We start from the raw sequence: 17,793 nt of genomic DNA, 5'->3' as shown, positions 1-17,793 counted from the left end.
GGATTGACACTATAACTAGAGTGTGATTCAGGCCCTTTTCTCAGGCTTCAGCTTTATTTTTCCCACATAAATGAACACAATACTTCAACTATCCCTTCTTCTCAATGCAAGGTCTTTTGGAGAGGCCTACTGATTCCCCACACAATTTTTCCCCCCAGCCATTTGCCAGAGTCATCCTGCTCCAGGGCCTGCCAAAGGCGCCAACCTGCTTCCTGCAGCTCTCCCACATGACCCAGAAACTTCTTACCAGAGCCTCCCTGCTCCGGGCCTGCTACTGAGTCACCTGCTGGCTTTTACAGTAACCTGATCCCTCGCTGATCAGCCACAGGTGAGGTTGGGCCCCAAGTTCCCTTAAGGGCCAAGTACCCTGTGATAAAACCACCGAGTTCCTCTTTCTCCTGCAGACCCTCACAAAGGCTGCAGGGGGTATAGTCTAACAAAGGAATATCAATTAGTTACAAATTCTTACCTTTTTGGGAATACTGGTATCTCTCATAGTAATCTTCATTTCCTGGTGAATAGTCATACTGTTGTCCAAATAGTTCTTCAAAACTAAGGAGGAAATAATATTTTGATGAAAAAAATATATTCAAAACATGATACCAGACCAATTCATACAGATATCCACACAAACTAGGAAGATAAAGGTTTTAAACAGTTGTAGTGTAAAAGTTATCGACATTGAGTTTCAGAATAGATTACTTTAAGCCATGGAGAGGTCAGAAATGTCAGTCTTTCCATACTTAAAGACTAAACTAATTTTCCATTAAAAAGCATTTGACCTCCCAAGTAGCTTCACTAAAACTAAAAGTACATTTAAAAGAAAAAGATTATACAATGATCTATAAAGCCCTGAAAGTTCTTGGATCTGATTGCTAGAGTTCAATCAAGACTGGTGGAGGCATTTCCGCTCTCTGCTCCAGAGACTGAACTCTGAGATCAGTGGCAGGGCATCTTCAACGGACAGCTCTCGCCTCCAAAATTCACCGAAAATTCATATCAAAATGGTCTTATTTTAACTATATTTTAAAACAGCTGTAGTGTGCCCATGTGCTATAGCATTAGATACCATGAACAAACTAGGTGTTTAAAAAAAGCCCAACAACTATTTAGGAAGTTTTAACAGATATACAAATCCTTGTCATGTAAATATCAGACAAAACCATAGTCATTACAAAAGTGAGCTTGTTTATGGACAGAAGTATTTTCCTACAGACACATGGGTTGTTCACAAAGGCTTTAAATAATTTACATAGTTATCCTATTGAAAAGTCTTACCTATTCAGGTCTTCAAAGTCCTTTGAATAACCATCTTGGGGAGAATAAGGACTTTTCTGGTATGGTCTGTAAGGATTTATGCTAAAAGAGATAAGAAATATGAGATTAGGTATGTTCGGTCAAAAGAGCTTTTGCATGGCTACAATGAAAAAGCTTAAGTTTTACATACTGGTACTCTAAAGTACTTAATGGACTTTCCAAATTCCTTTTAGTTTTGGTTTTAAAACAAATGTCATTATAAAACTATCTGCTTAATTCCAGGGCTGCAGTATTATGGTGAAGCAAAACATATCTTCCTTTCAGTCAAAGGAAGACAAAACATTCCCAAAAACTTTCCTTCACAAATCTTGGGCATCTGTAAGCCAGTGACACTTTCATATTTCCTTGTAAGGTTTTGCCTGCATTGAGCTAGGTATACACTGCAAGCTAGGGATGCGATTCCTCTGCTCCTCACACATACTTACACTAGCTCTCATCAAGATAGCTCAAGTATAAACAGCAGTGCAGCCACAGTAACACTGGTAATGGCCATGGAGGCATGGCTGAGCCGGGCCGACTATGCACCCACCTGAAACCAGCTCAGCCATGCCTCCATGGCCGCTATCAGCGCTAACGCAGCTGCACGGTTATTTGTACTTGCGCTATCTCAATGAGAGCTAGCATGTGTGTAGGAGCAGGGGAAAATCACATCCCTAGCTTGAAGAGCCGACATAGTCTTAGAAAAATGCCTTCTAACATAAAACAAGGCAGCTACATTTTGTTTACAGCCAGCTTCTGCTGATGTTTTATTCTTCCTTTTAATGAAATGTTGATGTCATACCAGCTGTCATGAAGTTTTGCAATCACTGATAAGACATTTTAGGGCAAGTGACATTTACATTCTGCTTACACCACCTCTATCTGAAGCTTTGGATGATCTATCATTTTCCCCTGAACCTACAGTTGCTAGTGAGTGTAAAGTCTGAAGCACATGCTGTTAAGCACAAGTTAACACAACTGATTTTGGATCTTGCAGTTACGACTTAACTGATTTGTTGTCCATAAGATGCGGTAAAATTTAAGTATATAAATGTAATTTAAGCAAGGCTTTTGAATGGTAATAAACTTCAGTTTACCTATCATTTTAAGCATTTAATTTGCTTTAAGAATACAATCCTATACACTGGTTCATTTTGTTCTGCAAGAGATGCCTATGCTACCAAAGCCAAATATATTTGCACACAAAGGTCACAGGTGAGTGCTTCACTTTCTTATTCTTAATATTTATATTATGGTGGTAGCCAGAGGCACCAGTGAGGATTAGGGTTCAAGAGTGCTACATGTTGTACAAACTGTTAGACAAGGTTCCTGCCCCAAAAGAGCTTACAATCTACGACAAGCAACACAAAAAGAGTGGGGGAACAGGGAGACAAACATACTGTTTTAGTTGTCTTGATGTAGAGACACCCTGAATTTGCATACAAATTAAGGACAGAAAATGAGTTTAGTTTATGTATTACATAATTAGTTTATGTATTACAGTTAGGACCTTTTTCTGCACTGGCAAGAGGATTGACTAAAAGCCCTAATAGAACTTGATCTCTAACTTCTATAATATTTCAGTTCTACTTCATCAGAAAGAAGAGCAAGATAGAATTTGATATATAGAAAGGACTGAACACACAGAAAGGATCACAAGAGTTATCTGGGAAAATGTTCTTACTCTGAGGTGAATAGGGGAAGGCTAGTATGAGAAACCTAAGTCACGAATAGAACTAGTGCCTGGGAATTTGATAAGGACCACATAGGCTTGGTACAGTTTGTTTTGTGAAGGTAGTGCCAAATATGAAGTTCATAGGATAAAAGGAATAAGCAGATGGCTCAGCCTGAACAAGTCAAAAGCAAGTTGCTTTGAATGAAACACAGGCTGACTAGGATGATGTCCAAAACCAAAATCAGTAGCCACAAAGAAAAACAGCACGATATTTGGATGCCAACCAACCAATAGGAGAAGAGAGATTTTGTCTTAACTTTGCCTTGTCAAGAGATCAGGAATCTTGCAACACCAGTAGAGAGCCAGCTTCACTTGAAATAAACACTGTAGTTGACTTAAGTTATTCATATTTTCAACTATGTTGTCAAAGTTACAAATATTTTATCACCTGAAAAATGGAACTGATAGCTATTCATTATAATTAGAAAACTGCTTTGGAAATCCTAGCACATCAAAAAACTATTCAGGAACTAACTATATATAAACTGGATGTGCCTAATGCTTCGTGCATGCTTCGTTGAACTGCTAACATCTAGAGAGATGTCAGCCATTTGAAATGGACGGAGATCCTGCAACACTATCCTGTTGCACTTTCAGCCATCTCTACCAGTATCAGCACTTTTGGGCTGTGCTATTCCATGGCTGCTGCTGAGATAGCACGAAAAAGACAAGGATGAAAGGATGACTGGATAGACAAGAGTGGTGGTCCAAATACTAGTCCAAAAATTCTTCTGTAAAGAATGAGAAGAGGATACTTCCATATCCAAAAGATTAGAAGTTTAGTTTTAAAAACTTAGTTTCTCAACCTAGTTAGTAAGAATTTGGATTCTCCAGGAGTCTTAATTATTTTGATGGAATAATCTGATATAGCCAGGAATCTAAGGTGGATAATTCTAAATAAAATATTGTTTCCATAAATACAAACCTAGTAACTTCTATAAGTTTTCACCGATTATCAGAAAACTTTTGAGAAAGCCAGTAAAAGAATGCAACCATAGAGTTAGTTCACATTTCAGGATTTCTTCAAAAACAGTCATTCTGGGAAGGTTATTCAAAGTATCAATGTTTATCTCATAATAGGGAGAAACAGACAAAAGTCTTAAATCACTCTGCTGGTAATACAAAACAGAATATGAAAATGTGGGAAGGAAATGAAGAGGGAGATAAGAGGCTAAGGAGGCACTACTTGGGAAAAGAAAATGGTAAGAATAGAATAAACTGGGAAAAATCATATGCACATTGTGAAGACCTGAAGACTAATCAAGAACTCATTCATGCTAGTACTAAAGAAACATTAAGAAAAAGTGAACAAAAACTGTAAGATTGTCCCTCTAACATTTACTAAAGGAGTTTTGTTTACTTTGATAGAAGTAACTTATGAAGACATCTAGAAGGGAAAACAAGTGTACGCTTACAAATAGAATGCACAATAGCGTTTTTACACACAAAACTGGATGAAGAAAAAGTCCACCTTTTTATAATCTACTTAAAAACTCAATAAATCTGTTACATATTACTTACTCCAGAAGGCGTGGAATCCATCCGGGTCTATGCCTGGACCCAAAATGAAAAGAGCTTGGATTAAGTTATATTGAAGACAAACCGTAAAAAAACAGCAGTTAAATCAAGATTAGTAAAATGTGCTGAGTTTCTTCAGCAGCACAGACCTTATGCACCACACTTTCAGATTATCACAAAATGTTTTAAAGAGCGAATGATAAGCTTAAGAAAAAATGGAAATTATGTTGTGTTGTAAAGGAATCTGATTTTTGGAGTAGGTGTTTTCCTTGAAGCTATCTTTTGTAGGCCCCAAGTACCCAGAGGCATATGCAAACCTTACTCACCTCAACTGCAGAAAGAGAAAAAGAGCAAAGAAAGGAGAGTTAGCGATACTGATTAAATGAAATTCAACTACTAACACTAGTAATCTATATTTTATCCCTCACGCCATAAGCCATATAGCAGGGCATTAGATTGTTCCTAAAATTGCTATTTCTAATATTCTATCAAGAGATGTGTACAGAGGAATTCTTTTTTACGTATTTATACACATACCCAAAAAATGATCCAGTTGGATGCTCTGCTACTGTCTAAAAAAAGATTTCCCTTTTTCCAGATGCAGCTAGTTGGTAAAGCTGGCCTTTCCATGACGAACTTCAAAGGGTTTTGAAATATATGATTTTGTTCACCTGGCAAGAATAACTGTTGGCCAAAATAAGAAATCCTAAATTCTGATCTCCTTACCAAAAGACATTCTTGGATCTGTATATTAATTTTACTTAGGGAAATGAAAGTTTGGAAAGAAATAAAGGTAATTGCTTGCTAAACATGAAATTTAGAAAGCCATTCAGAAAAGTATTAGAAATTGAGTAAGAAATTACCCTTGTGTAACTGAACAAAAATTAGGATAATAATCTTAATCCTCCGGAACTTCTGGATGAAGTAGCTGCAATAATAAATAAATGGCCTTATGAAGAAGAGGGCCTGACTGAAGATCTAGTCTCAAACAACTTCTACAACAGCTTGAAACTTTAACACTAGAACTAGAAGTGACATGGTGCATTAGAAGAGTAGACTGTACAGAGAAATAACAAGACTGGCACAGGAGGAAAGTAAGAAACAAGTGAGCCTAATTATCTCCTATAGACACTGCTACCAGATGCTCTTGGATTATGCTCAAAGTACCACTATGAGATTTAGAAATGGATACCAAAAGATCCTGTACCAATGACTGAGTTTTTTTCTCTCTGTACCACAAAGAAAAGACACTTCATATCTAATTCTGTGCTGAAAATCCAGGGGTCTTCACACACTGAGTTTCAGATATTCTGTGCATTTAATTACAGAGCAATCAAAATTTACTCTAGCCTTTCTATTTAGGCTGTTAGTTATAAGGCTTCACACATCACAGCAGAAAGGTACATCTAGGATTACACTGACAGATGTATTACTTAGAGGAAGCAGATTCTTCAAGCTACAATGGTAGTATAATGAGGACAGCTGTTTGGTCTTACTTCATTTACTTTGACTATTCTAAAATGAATGGCATTGGATAGGAGAATGTAAAAGCTACTTAAATTCAACTGATGGTGTCAGGTTCTATTTAACTGCTTAAGTTTAAAAGAAAAAAAAAAAAAAAGAAGCAGCAGCATTTTGAAATATCCTGGAACTTTTACATGAGATTTGAAGATAAAGAAATAGGTTTTTACTTAGTGCCTCCTGGGTCAATTCTCATTGCTCTAAACATTGCTTCTTGGTGTAGGTCAAGACTTTTAGTGTCCCAAAGGTCAGAAAATTGACAAAGTTACTAAATATCTACTAGCTGGAGGAGTAAACCTACTAGTCAATGATAGACACAAAAGATAAGTAGAGAGCCTCCACATCAATGAGCTCCAGGAAGAATCACATGTTGTAAAGTACAACCTCCTGCCATAGGTAATGGAAGTGCTAGAATTCATGCATTGGGCTCCAGCTTTCATATCAGCATCTGGCTATCTGATAAATGTGAAGCTTCAACAACTTCTAGATACTAGAAAGGAAAAGAGGCTCTCTGGCTACTGCAAGGGTAAGAAAAACACAGAAAAAGCTTCTGGTACTCTAGTCTTCTCCCACAGCACAGATTGATTGATATTTGGGGGGGGGGGGGGGGGGTTGTGAAAAATTCTAGCATTGATTTATGCTGATGAGATTTTGCCAGATGCCAGCAGACCAAAACCGATACTCTCAACTATTTCATTGCTGCCCACACCAATAGGAGAGATTAGTCTTGTTAATTTTACATTGCTAGCGGGCACAGCTATGAGGCACTGCAGACTCAGGAAACCACAACCACCACATTGGCTTACGTTCAGTTGGTCATCTTCACAACAGAACTGGTTAGAAACAGTCTGGTTTTTTAAAAAGTTTGAATTCTGCAAAGAACTGATGTTCAGCCTCTGCATGCAGAGAAGGCTTCCCACTGGTGAGCAGGCACATGATTTTTTCCATCTCTACCCTTGATATGAGAATGCTTTGATGTCTGTGTTACCCTGAATAAGTCTGTTCAAAAGATATTTTGTAAAGATAGTCCATCTTTTCTGCTTTAATATACTTTTAATTTAGACAAGTTGCAATCTAGTTTCATTTTGGTCCTTTATTGGACACCTTAACCTCAGCCATAACAACACTTGAGCAAACTAGGGAACCCTAGGCCACACCCAACCCCTTAACCTTTTCTTAAGCAAATATCCACACTGAAAATAGGTGGAAGGCCAAAAGCTTTCAGGACATTGGCTGATAATTAGCGACAGTAGTTCCTCTGTAAGAAAACTGTGAATTATTGCTTCCCAATTCTTGGAGACTAGGCTCCTCAACAGAACCCAGCTCCCTACTTTCACAGTTCATCCATTTAGCTCTGAATTATTATGCCCATTCCTTTGAAATGTTTAACAACAATTACAGAAAGAAGTGTATGAAATTCTTTGAGTCGCAAGCTGACCTTCCACTAGAATGTCAAATTTATCATTGTGCATGAGATTTCTCATGCTTAATTTCAGTGTAAGATTGCTTTTTGTTATGCAAGCACAAAAAGAAACCTCTTTTACACAGTGATTTCTCCCCCATCCTTCAAAAACAAAGAGAGATGAAATTTGAAAAACAACCTATTTTTCATGTACTAGTCCTCATTGATATATATGAAAAAATGTTCGAAGTCTTGATCCTGCACTTTACAGCATGTAGGCAAACTACTGCACCCTCACAGAGCCCCACTGAAATCAACATGGCTCTGTGTGGGCACAACAGTCCATCCATATGATGTAAATTGCAAGATCAGGGCTTAAGGGTGAAATTCACCCCTGTACAGAGGACCAGCAAAAGGTCTGTGTACCACTTAAGTTCTCATAGGATGTAAAGACTGCTTTTGGACATTAACTGGGATTGAAGTGGTACATAGACTTTTTGCTAGTCCTTGGCATAGGTGTGAATTTCACCCCATAGAAGTTAGAATTGAAAATGTAACTGACTGATTGAAAATGTGTTGTCCAAGCACAATATTTTAGGAATGTTTTTGAACACCGACTCGCACAGACATCTGAACGGTGTACTCAGAGTGTGTTCAAACAGTACAGTACTACCAACAACTGGATAGCATAATTCCTTATTCCTCTATAAATTAGAAAAGTGACACAAAACAGTATACACAATATTCATTTCAGAAAATTTTACAAATTGTAGTTCTAATACTGTCTACAAAGTTCCTTTCAATCTATTGTTTCATAACACAAAATGCACATGATAAAAGTAACAATTTCCAGAGGATATCAAATGTTCATATGTTGATTTTTAAATGCTTAGCTAATTTGTTTTCTATTATTATAGAAGTAAAATATCACTGATTCATGTTAAACATAGGCTCCAATTTTAAGCATGTGATTAACTTCACACACTAAGTAGTCCCACTGTAGTCAATGGAACAACTCACTGCATCAGGTTAATATGCTGAAGTCTTCCCAGGAATGGGGCCTTAAAGAATACAATTATGTATTTCATAGAATTATAGTAAGTAGAATTGGGTGTGACTGTTTCTATTTCCCTTTTTATATATTCTTTATATATGCATGTTTGTTCTGTTAAAGACATTCAACTCTTTAAAGTGACTGAATTTTAAAACAATGACAGTGAAATGACCACAATTCTCAGATTCGCATATGAAAATAAGCGTTAGTGTTTTCACAAGTATCTGTAGAAACAATTTTGAAGTGTTTATATTTATTTTACTTTACCTTTTATCCACAATAGGTTTCTGAACTTGACCCCTGGTAACCTTAACCCAAGATGACATTTTAATTCCTAGGAAAACAAAATACTTTGCATTTATTCTCTTCACAAGTGAAGTGAGAAAACAGTCTTAAAACAGCCATAGTACACTGCAATTTTTTTAAACTGACAGCTTGCAACTTGTTAAAAAATAATGTATTTAATAATCAAGCTCGTGGATCATCTCTAGTTGAGTGACATCCCTTTGTATGTTTTTCCAGTAACCTTTGGACTTAACTATCTTGAATAATTTTTTTTTTTAATCATCTGTAAAAACCAGCTCCCTGTTCACTCCCTTTTCCAGATCATTTATGAATATGCTGAACAGTACTCGTCCCAATACAAATCCTTGGGGGACCCTGCTATTTACGTCTCTCTACTGCAAAAACTGACAATTTATTCCTACTCTTGAAGTTTCCTGTCTTTTAACCAGTTAGTGATCCATGAGAAGCCCTTCCTCTTACCCTATGACTGCATATTTTGCTTAAGGGATTTTGGTGAGGGAGCCTGTCAAAGGTTTTCTGAAAGTCCAAGAACACTATATCCAGAGGATAACCCTTATCCAAATGCTTGTTGACACCCTCAAAAAATTCTAATAGCTTGAGAAGGAATGATTTACCTTTACAAAAGCAGCGTTGACTCTTCCCTAATATATTGTGTTCATCTAGCTGTTTAAATTTTATTCTTTACTATAACCTCAACCAATTTGCTTGGTACTGAAGTTAGGCTTCATGACCTGTAATTGACAGGATCACCTCTGGAGCCTCTTTTAAAAATCCAGCATTACATTAGCTATGCTCTAGTCATCTGATACAGAGGCTGATTTAAGTGATAGGCTACATACCACAGTTAGAAGTTCCGCAATTTCATGTCTGAGTTCCTTCAAAACTCTTGAGTGAATAGCATCTGGTCCTGGTGACTCTTTACTGTTTAATTTATCAGTTTGTTCAAAAACCTTCTCTATGGACACTTCAAACTTGGACAATTCCTAAAACAGGTCACCTAAAAACAATGGCTTAGGTGTGGGAATCTCCCTCACATCCTCTGCAGCAAAGACTGATGCAAAGAATTCATGTAGCTTCTCTGCAATGGCCTTGTGTTCCCTGAGTGCTCCTGTAGCACAGGGGTGAGGAACCTACGGCCGTGGATCCAGCCTGCTGCTTCATTTTATCCGGCTCGCAGCAAGTCTCCATGCTGTGGGCCGGAAGCCACGAGCCTCGGTGCCCCCCTAGCGGGGCTGGAGCCACGAGTGCCAGCTCGCCAGAAGTCCAGTTGGTTCCGCGCAGCTCCCAGAGGTGACCGGCATGTCCCCTGGCCAGAGCCCACACCCCGAATCCCCTGCCGCAGGTCGGAACCCCCTCCCACACCCTAACTCCCTCCCAAATCCTGTGCCCCTACCCCAACCCTCTGCCCCAGGTCGGAACCCCCTCCCATACCTTAACTCCTTCCCAGACCCCACACCCCTACCCCAACCCCCTGCCCCAGGTCGGAACCCCCTCCCATACCTTAACTCCTTCCCAGACCCCACACCCCCACCCCAACCCAACCCCTTGTCCCAGCCCTGAGCCCCCTCCCACACCAAAACTCCCTCCCGGAGCCTGCATCCCAAACCTCCTCCCACACCCCAACCCTGTGCCCTGAGCCCACTCCCACACTCCAAATCCCTTGGCCCCAGCCCAGAGCCACCTCCCACGCCCCAAGCCCCTCATCCCCAGCCCCACCCCAGAGCCTGCACTCTCAGCCGGAACCCTCACCCCCTCCAGCACCCTAACCCTCTGCCCGGAGCCCCCTCCCACACCCTGAACTCCTCATTTCTGGCCCCACTCCGGAGCCGAGGGAAAGCCTGGAGCCTTCGCCCCGCCGCGCCCCCCGGGCTGAAGCCGCGACAGCTGGCTTGACCTGCTGCCGGGGGGAGGAAGCCCTGAGCCTTACTGCCCTCCACGGGGCAACGTGTGGCCTGCGACCGATTTTTTCTGTCGCTTGGAAAAAAGGTTTCCCACCCCTGATGTAGCACCTTTATCATCCAGTGGCCCCTCCGACTTTTTGGCAGACTTCCTGCTTCTGAAGTACTTAAAAAAAAATTGCAGTTCAAATTTTACGAGCAACTAGCCAAGAACACAAAAACTTTCTTGGACTGACTAATCATACTTTTACATTTGACTTGCCAGACTTTATGTTCTTATTTTTCTCAGTAAGATTTTACTTCCAATTTTTAAAAGATGCCATTTTGCCTCTAGCAACTTCTTTTGCTCTGCTGTTTAGCCCTAGTGGCATTTTTTTTTTGGTCCTCTTACTGTTTTGGGGGAGGGGGTTGGGGGGGAGGATATTTAGCTTGAGCCTCTATCATGGTGTTTTTAAATAGTCTGCATGTTGTTTGCAGGCATTCCTTTTTAAAGTTAAATGCTACTGTGGTGGGTTTCTCTGGCAATTTCCCCCCTACAAGGATGTTAAATTTAATTACATTATGGCTGCTATTACTGAGTGGTTCAGCTATATTTACCTGTTGGACCAGATCCTGTGCTCCACTTAGGACTAAATCAAAAATTGCCTCTCCCTATGTGGGTTCCAGGACAAGCTGCATTCATTCATGTTCTCCCTGCTTCTAGTGACATTCCTAGTCAATATGAGAATAGTTGAAATCCCCCATTATTATTGCATTTTCTGCCTTTGGAGACTCTCTAATCTCCCTGAGCATTTCACAATCATTGTCACCATTCTAGTCAGTAGTATATTCCTTCTACTAAACTCTTATTGTTCAAGCATAGAATTTCGATTCACAGAGATCCTACGTACAATTTGATTAATTTAAGATTTTTATTTTGACTCTACGCTTTCTTTTAGTGCCACTCCCCAAAGAGCACGACCTACTGTGTTATTCCTATATATTTGAGCCCTTGTATTACCGAGTCCCATTGACTATCCTCATTCCATTAAATTTTCATGATACCCATTATATCAACATACTCATTTAAATGACAGGCACTCTTGTTCACCCATCTTAGTATTTAGACTTCCAGCATTCATATATAATAAGCACTTGTACATTTTATCAATATGAATTTCAAGTCTAGTACTGAAAGGTGACCATATTTCCCCAAGGGAAAGCGGGACACTGTGTGGGGCTGGCCTGAACCCATGCATGTTCCGCCGGACCCCACTTTTTTGACACAAGTGGTCATTTGTTCTGTTTGCTCTTACCAACTGATTAGGGCTTAAAAAAGGGACTGTCCCAGCCAAAACAAGATGTATCGCCACCCTAAGTACTGGCTGCTTTGCAGCATAATTTCAGAAGTAACCAAGCGTGCAAAATGGTCTGGATAAGTGCACACGTGGATGTATTCTCAAAATACGGTTTATGAAAATAGCGTGACCTGATTACAGCAGCATTCTAGACACCAAGCCCCCACCTTGACAGGGGAAAAGGTGTATTTTTCTATCATGTTAGCTCAATTGAATAAGCCTAATACTTACAGAGGTGCCAAGTTCAATGGATCTCAGAACGGTGCAATATAAAAGGAGAGAAACAAATTGATGCATCTCTGCTTGGCTTAACAAATGGGCGGAAACATACAGTTAAAGAGAGAGAACTAACTGAACGGCAGCACTCATTCAATGCTCGCTAAAGAAAAGGCAGGAGCCCAAGCCCGTTACCGCGCCAGCCGGCTCCCTCCAGCCCTGAGATGGCTGCGGGTCGGGGGCGGAAAGGGCCTGGGGATAGAGGATGCTCTGCACACACAACGTAAGTAGAGGCGGAAGGTTTCACACCCGCCAGCTCTTCAGGGCTCCCCGCAGCATCCCGAGCTCGGGCGGGACCCAGAGACAGGGCGCATAGGGGACCGGCCCCCCCTCCGCTGCGCCGGGCTGGGCTCCAGAGAAGGGCGGACAGCCCCTGCTCCAGCTCCCCAGTGCGCCCCCCAGCAGGCCCGCCAGCCAGCACCCCCGCCAGGACCCAGCCGACCTGCCCCGCTCTCGGCCGCGGCCCGGCAGGCCCTGGGAGCCCCGCACTCACGGCTGGGGGACTCCACGCAGCAGCCGCCGCCTCCGCTCCGCTCCTCGCGCACAAAGCAACGGCGGCCGGTTTGCCGGAGGCTGGCTGGGGCGAAGTGGAAGCACCGCCCCTTCCCCCTCGCTGCCAGGAGAAGAGGGAGCATCGGGGCCAGCAGCGGCTGCAGCCTCCCGCCACAGTGGCCCCTGTTGGTGGTTCCGGGGAACTGTGCCCCAGAGAGAACCAGTGGAGCCACCTTCTCTCCTCCGCCCCCTGTGGGACCGTGGTTGCCATGGGAACCCGCCCCAGCACCCATCTCTTCCTTCCCCTTGTGGGACTCCACTTACCATGGGGACCCCTCCCAGCACCCATCCCTCCCCTTCTGGGGCCCTGGTCACCATAGGAACCCCTCCCAGCACCCATCCCTCCCCATCCCTCCCTCTGTGGGACCCCATTTACACTGGGGACCCCTCCCAGCTCCCATCTCTCCTCTCCCCCATGGGACCCCGACTTCCAACAGAACCTCTGCCAGCACCTCTCCTCACCCAGTTAGGTTCAAGGCAACTCATCTCCCCATTCCACTCTGTAAAGCCCTGGGTACCATGGGATACCCTTCAGTCACCTGTCTCCCCCCAAACCCCCATCCCTTTGTGGTCCTGGTTACTGGGAGGGACCTCCCCTCCCATCTCTTCCCATCCCCTCTGTGATGTCCTGGTTTCTATGTAGGATGATTGTATATGTGAATAGGGATCAAATTTATGAATTTGTTGAGGTGCCAGTTTTCTACAGTCGACATTTTACAAACTATATTTGCTCATTTGATAAACATTATAGCCAATATTTGAATGGAATTTAACTGGATAATTGCTCATCACTGAATCCATAGAGTGTTAGATTACTAATGTTAGTTCTAGATTATTTTTAGGTCAAATTTTGCCTTGAACAATACTTTTCAAATCAGGACACTTATCCAGATCCTCAAAGGTATTTAGGCTCCTAACTTCCATTGATTTAAATGGAAGTTAGTAGCCTAAATACCTTTGAGGATCTGGGTAAGTGTCCTGATTACAATGGAAGTTAGGAGCCTAAGCACCTCTGAGGATCTGGACCTTAGTTACTCTTAATCAATCAATATACTGTATTAATTGACCAAGAACCACTTTGGTATATAATCAACAGTTTAATAGATTAAGTTTGGATATTAGCCTACCACACACTATCCTGAAGGCAATGGACATAGATGGCATTGAGATCAAGCACAAGCAGTTATACCATAGAACAATAAAAATCACCAAGATTTCTTATTACTTAAAATCATCAGTTTTTCATTCTTTAGTATTTCTAATAATACATTTATCATACTTCAAGTAATTTGCTAAGGAGTAAAAACGTAGTTGGTCTTAAGGCACTCTTATGAATGGTGTCCCTGTTATTTCTAGTGTTTGGTTTGAAGGGTACTAGTTTAAAGCATCAAAAGAAATAGTTTAGAAAAAGTTTTCTTTGAGGTTCTCTTAGGCCAATTTACTTGGATTTACAAGGAGAAACATATATATACTCTCATAATACAAGAACAATGGGCCACCAAATGAAATTAATAGGTAGCAGGTTTAAAACAAACACAAGAAAATATTTTTTCATGCAACGCACTGTCAACCTCTGGAACTCCTTGCCAGAGGGTGTTGTGAAGGCCAATACTATAATGGGGTTCAAAAGGAGCTAGATAGATTCATGGATGATAGGTCCATCAATGGCTATTCACCAGGATGGGCAGGAATGGTGTCCCTAGCCTCTGTTTGCCAGAAGCTGGGATTGGGGGACAGGGCATGGATCACTTGATGATAATCTGTCTGTTCATTTCCTTTGGGGCACCTGCCATTGGCCACTGTCAGAGGACAGGATACTGGGCTTGGTGGACCTTTGGTCTGACCCAGTATGGCCGTTCTTATTGTTAAACATTGTTTAACATATTTTAACAATATAACATAACAATACATTGTTAAAATCACAAAATATAGTTCCTTGGGGCATCAACAGAAAGACTGCAGATGCAGCAAGATAACTTTCAGTTACTTACATTAAAGAACACAGAGAAATACAATCTCTGAAACAAAGTTTCTTCTTAATCCTGGTAACCTTAAGAGAATGGAAAGGCTATTGGCTGGTATAAGCATCCAATAGCACTACAGGGTTCTGCAGCTTCTTTGATGGGTTCAGCAAACTCTGAAGTTCCACACTGAGGTTCCACTGTTTCAGTTTTAATTGGAGGAGAGCAAGTCACTTATTTTGTACTGGACATTTGTCAGACTCTCACTTTTCTGCTCCCTCAGTTTCTATGCTACTTACCTTGATATCCAGTAGATGGCAATGGTGTATAACACATGTCTTTTATCCTTTTCTTTTCGGAGGCTTTTTATTTTTTTTAATTTCAATTACTGTCTTCCTGAATTAACCCAGACTATTAATTGGAATGTCCCCTTTAAGTAATTTATTTTAATATTTTAAATGCATACACAGAGTAGGTGCTTATATCTTTCAATATTCTTTTTCATTCTCATTCCACACAATTTATATCACTTCTAGAATCTAACAATCATTTAGAAAAACAAAAAGCTTTTACAGTTCCTCTAAATTTAGTGGACATAGTCCATACATTCCTTGATTATATCTCATGGTTTTCATTTCACATCCTTCAGGGCTTAAAACAGAAGAGACATTATACAGTAGTGAAGGAACAAGATAATTAATCATAGATAGAGAGATGTCAGAAATTTCCAGTCAAAAATTTCCAGTCAATTTCCCTGTGTAGACCTTAGACAATGTGTCTCACAAGTTTAAGGAGTGTATTGTTGGTCTTCTATTCTGGACAAACAGAGGTGGAGTAAACAAAGGTACATTTTTTAGCCTTAGTTGTCTTTAGTGAGGAAAGAGTATTTCTTTTCTGATTTAAAGACCAGAAGAATCAACCTATAGTTATCAACAATATATTCATGTCATATTTGACATTTGTATATCTCACAGGACTCTCCAACAACAGCATCCATCTCTTCTCCATTCTCAATATCAGAAAATTAAGGACAGTGCAAAGCAGTCTTCTCTTCTACCTTCCAGCCCCATAATCTACTCTTAGGGCGTAGTCAGTATGGGGAACACCCTTCATTCACTAAGCACTCACTTCTCCCTATGTCGAATCTGCATCTGTAGGGGCTCCCCTTTACCTTCTAAGTACCCAATTTTCTCCCTTTGACTGATACAGGACACCACTCCAACCCCATTATTATGGAACTAAAGACAAAGCAGGTAATGCTATTTTAGATGTATGTGGCATGGTTTAGAGATCTCACCTTCTGAACTGGTCCAAGGAAAATGTGGCACTAACTAGAAAACCTTGCTGTATGTATGGGAGAAAGGGATTAGGCCAAGCACCAACATTTTTGTAGGAGCAGCAACAATTTTAATAAAGTCAGAGGAGGCCATGAGAGCTGACCGCTAATAGTTCAAGAGAGACTCCCAGCCCTAGGAAAATGTAAACTTTAAAAGTTGCTGTTGGCCACTGTCTTTTCTAAGCAGAAATCAACAAGCCATCTTCTGAGTGTTACATTTAAAGAGCAAACAAGTAATCCAGATTAAACTCAGGCATCTTTCATGATAGTGTAGAGGTAGCAGCCAAGCATTTTTATAATTTCTCTACTCTTCAAATGCTTGTCCTCTCTCCCAAGCATATGGCAGCATCTGCAGAACATCATTCTATAGATGCAGTTGTATATCCATAAACCATTTCAAGGCCTCCTCTGTGATGTCATGGGTATCACCCAATTCACCTTTGAATCCACATTTGAGGCACTGCATTATGATTGGATGGGTTGGATGTTCTCATCGCAATTGCATGAAAGGGAGTCTTTGATTTTCCACAAGTAGTTTCATCTTCCATGGTTTATTCGGATGCAGTTCAATGTGGTCCAAAGTCTGCCTGGCAGGTCAAAACCATGAGGCTGGCTTTTTGGGTCCGTAGTAGCATGCTTCTTTGGAACGGTAGATGTGGTCCAGACACTTTGCTATTCCTGACAATGATTAATATCTTTCACAAGCAGATGGGAGACAGAAAAGGAATACATCTGTGTGAATTTCCACCTTGTTGGCTTTGAAAAAATCAAATCCATACATAAAAAATACAGGGAGTTTGGTTTTTGTTTTGCATTCCCTAGTCATTGCACAGGCCACTACTTTACATGGTTGTACAGGCACATGTAAGTTGCTCTGATCCCTGCTGTGTGTTGAAAGTGTCTTCTTTGTAAACTAAACATAATTTCAAATGATCCTGAAAACTAGGCTCTCGCTGTGGAGTTTTGACATTACTCAAAGGGGGCATTTCAACTTTGTTATTTTTACTACATATATTGAAGGCTGACATCAACTCATTAATCCTCGTGACTAATCAAACCTACTTGCAACACTAAAACAAGACTGAGGTTTGATGGTAAAATAAAGTTACCAAAATAAGTTATATCGCTTTTTGGACTACATATTTAAACAGGAACCTATTAAACATACAGTCAGTGTGCCAATATAATAGGTGTTCACAGAATCATATGGTTAGAAGGGACCACAGGGATCATCTAATCTAACCCCCAGCTATAGTGACTGACTTGTCATGTGGATCAGATTGCAGAACTGGAGCCAGTGTATGCCCCCACCGACAGAAAAGAGAGGTATTAAATACAGTAACAAAGAACTATGGGAGAATTTCTCACATTTGTTTGCAGCTGCAACCTCCAACCCAAGCAATTATTCTTCTGGCCTTTTATATTCCACGTCCAAGAATAGTTCATAAAGATTTAGTTTTTTGATTAACATATAATAAATATTTGGTTTAAAATGTATTTCCTCCCCCCCCCCAATGCAGGAATTTACAGTACTTAACATTAAGGATATACCTTTATTGAAATGGGAAATTATCCAGCACACATTTTTAGGGCAATAGTCT

General features: G+C 40.7%; 1 protein-coding gene across 17 annotated transcripts in view; it reads right to left on the bottom strand.

Moving 5' to 3' along the window:
* Positions 1 to 13,030, bottom strand: part of LOC102945325 (nuclear receptor coactivator 5) — a 33,109-nt gene extending 20,079 nt beyond the window's left edge. For 5 of the 17 annotated variants that reach the window (XM_037877726.2, XM_043526198.1, XM_043526204.1 and 2 more), the window contains exons 1-5: positions 12,786 to 12,981; positions 8,794 to 8,860; positions 4,553 to 4,585; positions 1,279 to 1,359; positions 470 to 552 (exon numbers count right to left, since the gene is read on the bottom strand). In XM_037877726.2, coding sequence (XP_037733654.2) covers positions 470 to 552; positions 1,279 to 1,359; positions 4,553 to 4,585; positions 8,794 to 8,860; positions 12,786 to 12,978 — 457 coding nt within the window. In that variant the 5' untranslated portion in view covers positions 12,979 to 12,981. Of the gene's footprint in view, positions 1 to 469; positions 553 to 1,278; positions 1,360 to 4,552; positions 4,586 to 8,793; positions 8,861 to 9,671; positions 10,146 to 12,298; positions 12,728 to 12,785 lie in introns of those variants that run through there. The other 12 variants (XM_037877728.2, XM_043526205.1, XM_043526201.1 and 9 more) reach the window with 8 other exon arrangements.
* Positions 13,031 to 17,793: the final 4,763 nt, after the last annotated feature.

Source organism: Chelonia mydas, chromosome 12 (assembly GCF_015237465.2).
Source record: "Chelonia mydas isolate rCheMyd1 chromosome 12, rCheMyd1.pri.v2, whole genome shotgun sequence".
Lineage (NCBI taxonomy): Eukaryota > Metazoa > Chordata > Testudines > Cheloniidae > Chelonia > Chelonia mydas.
This window is presented reverse-complemented; position numbering and strand designations above follow the sequence as displayed.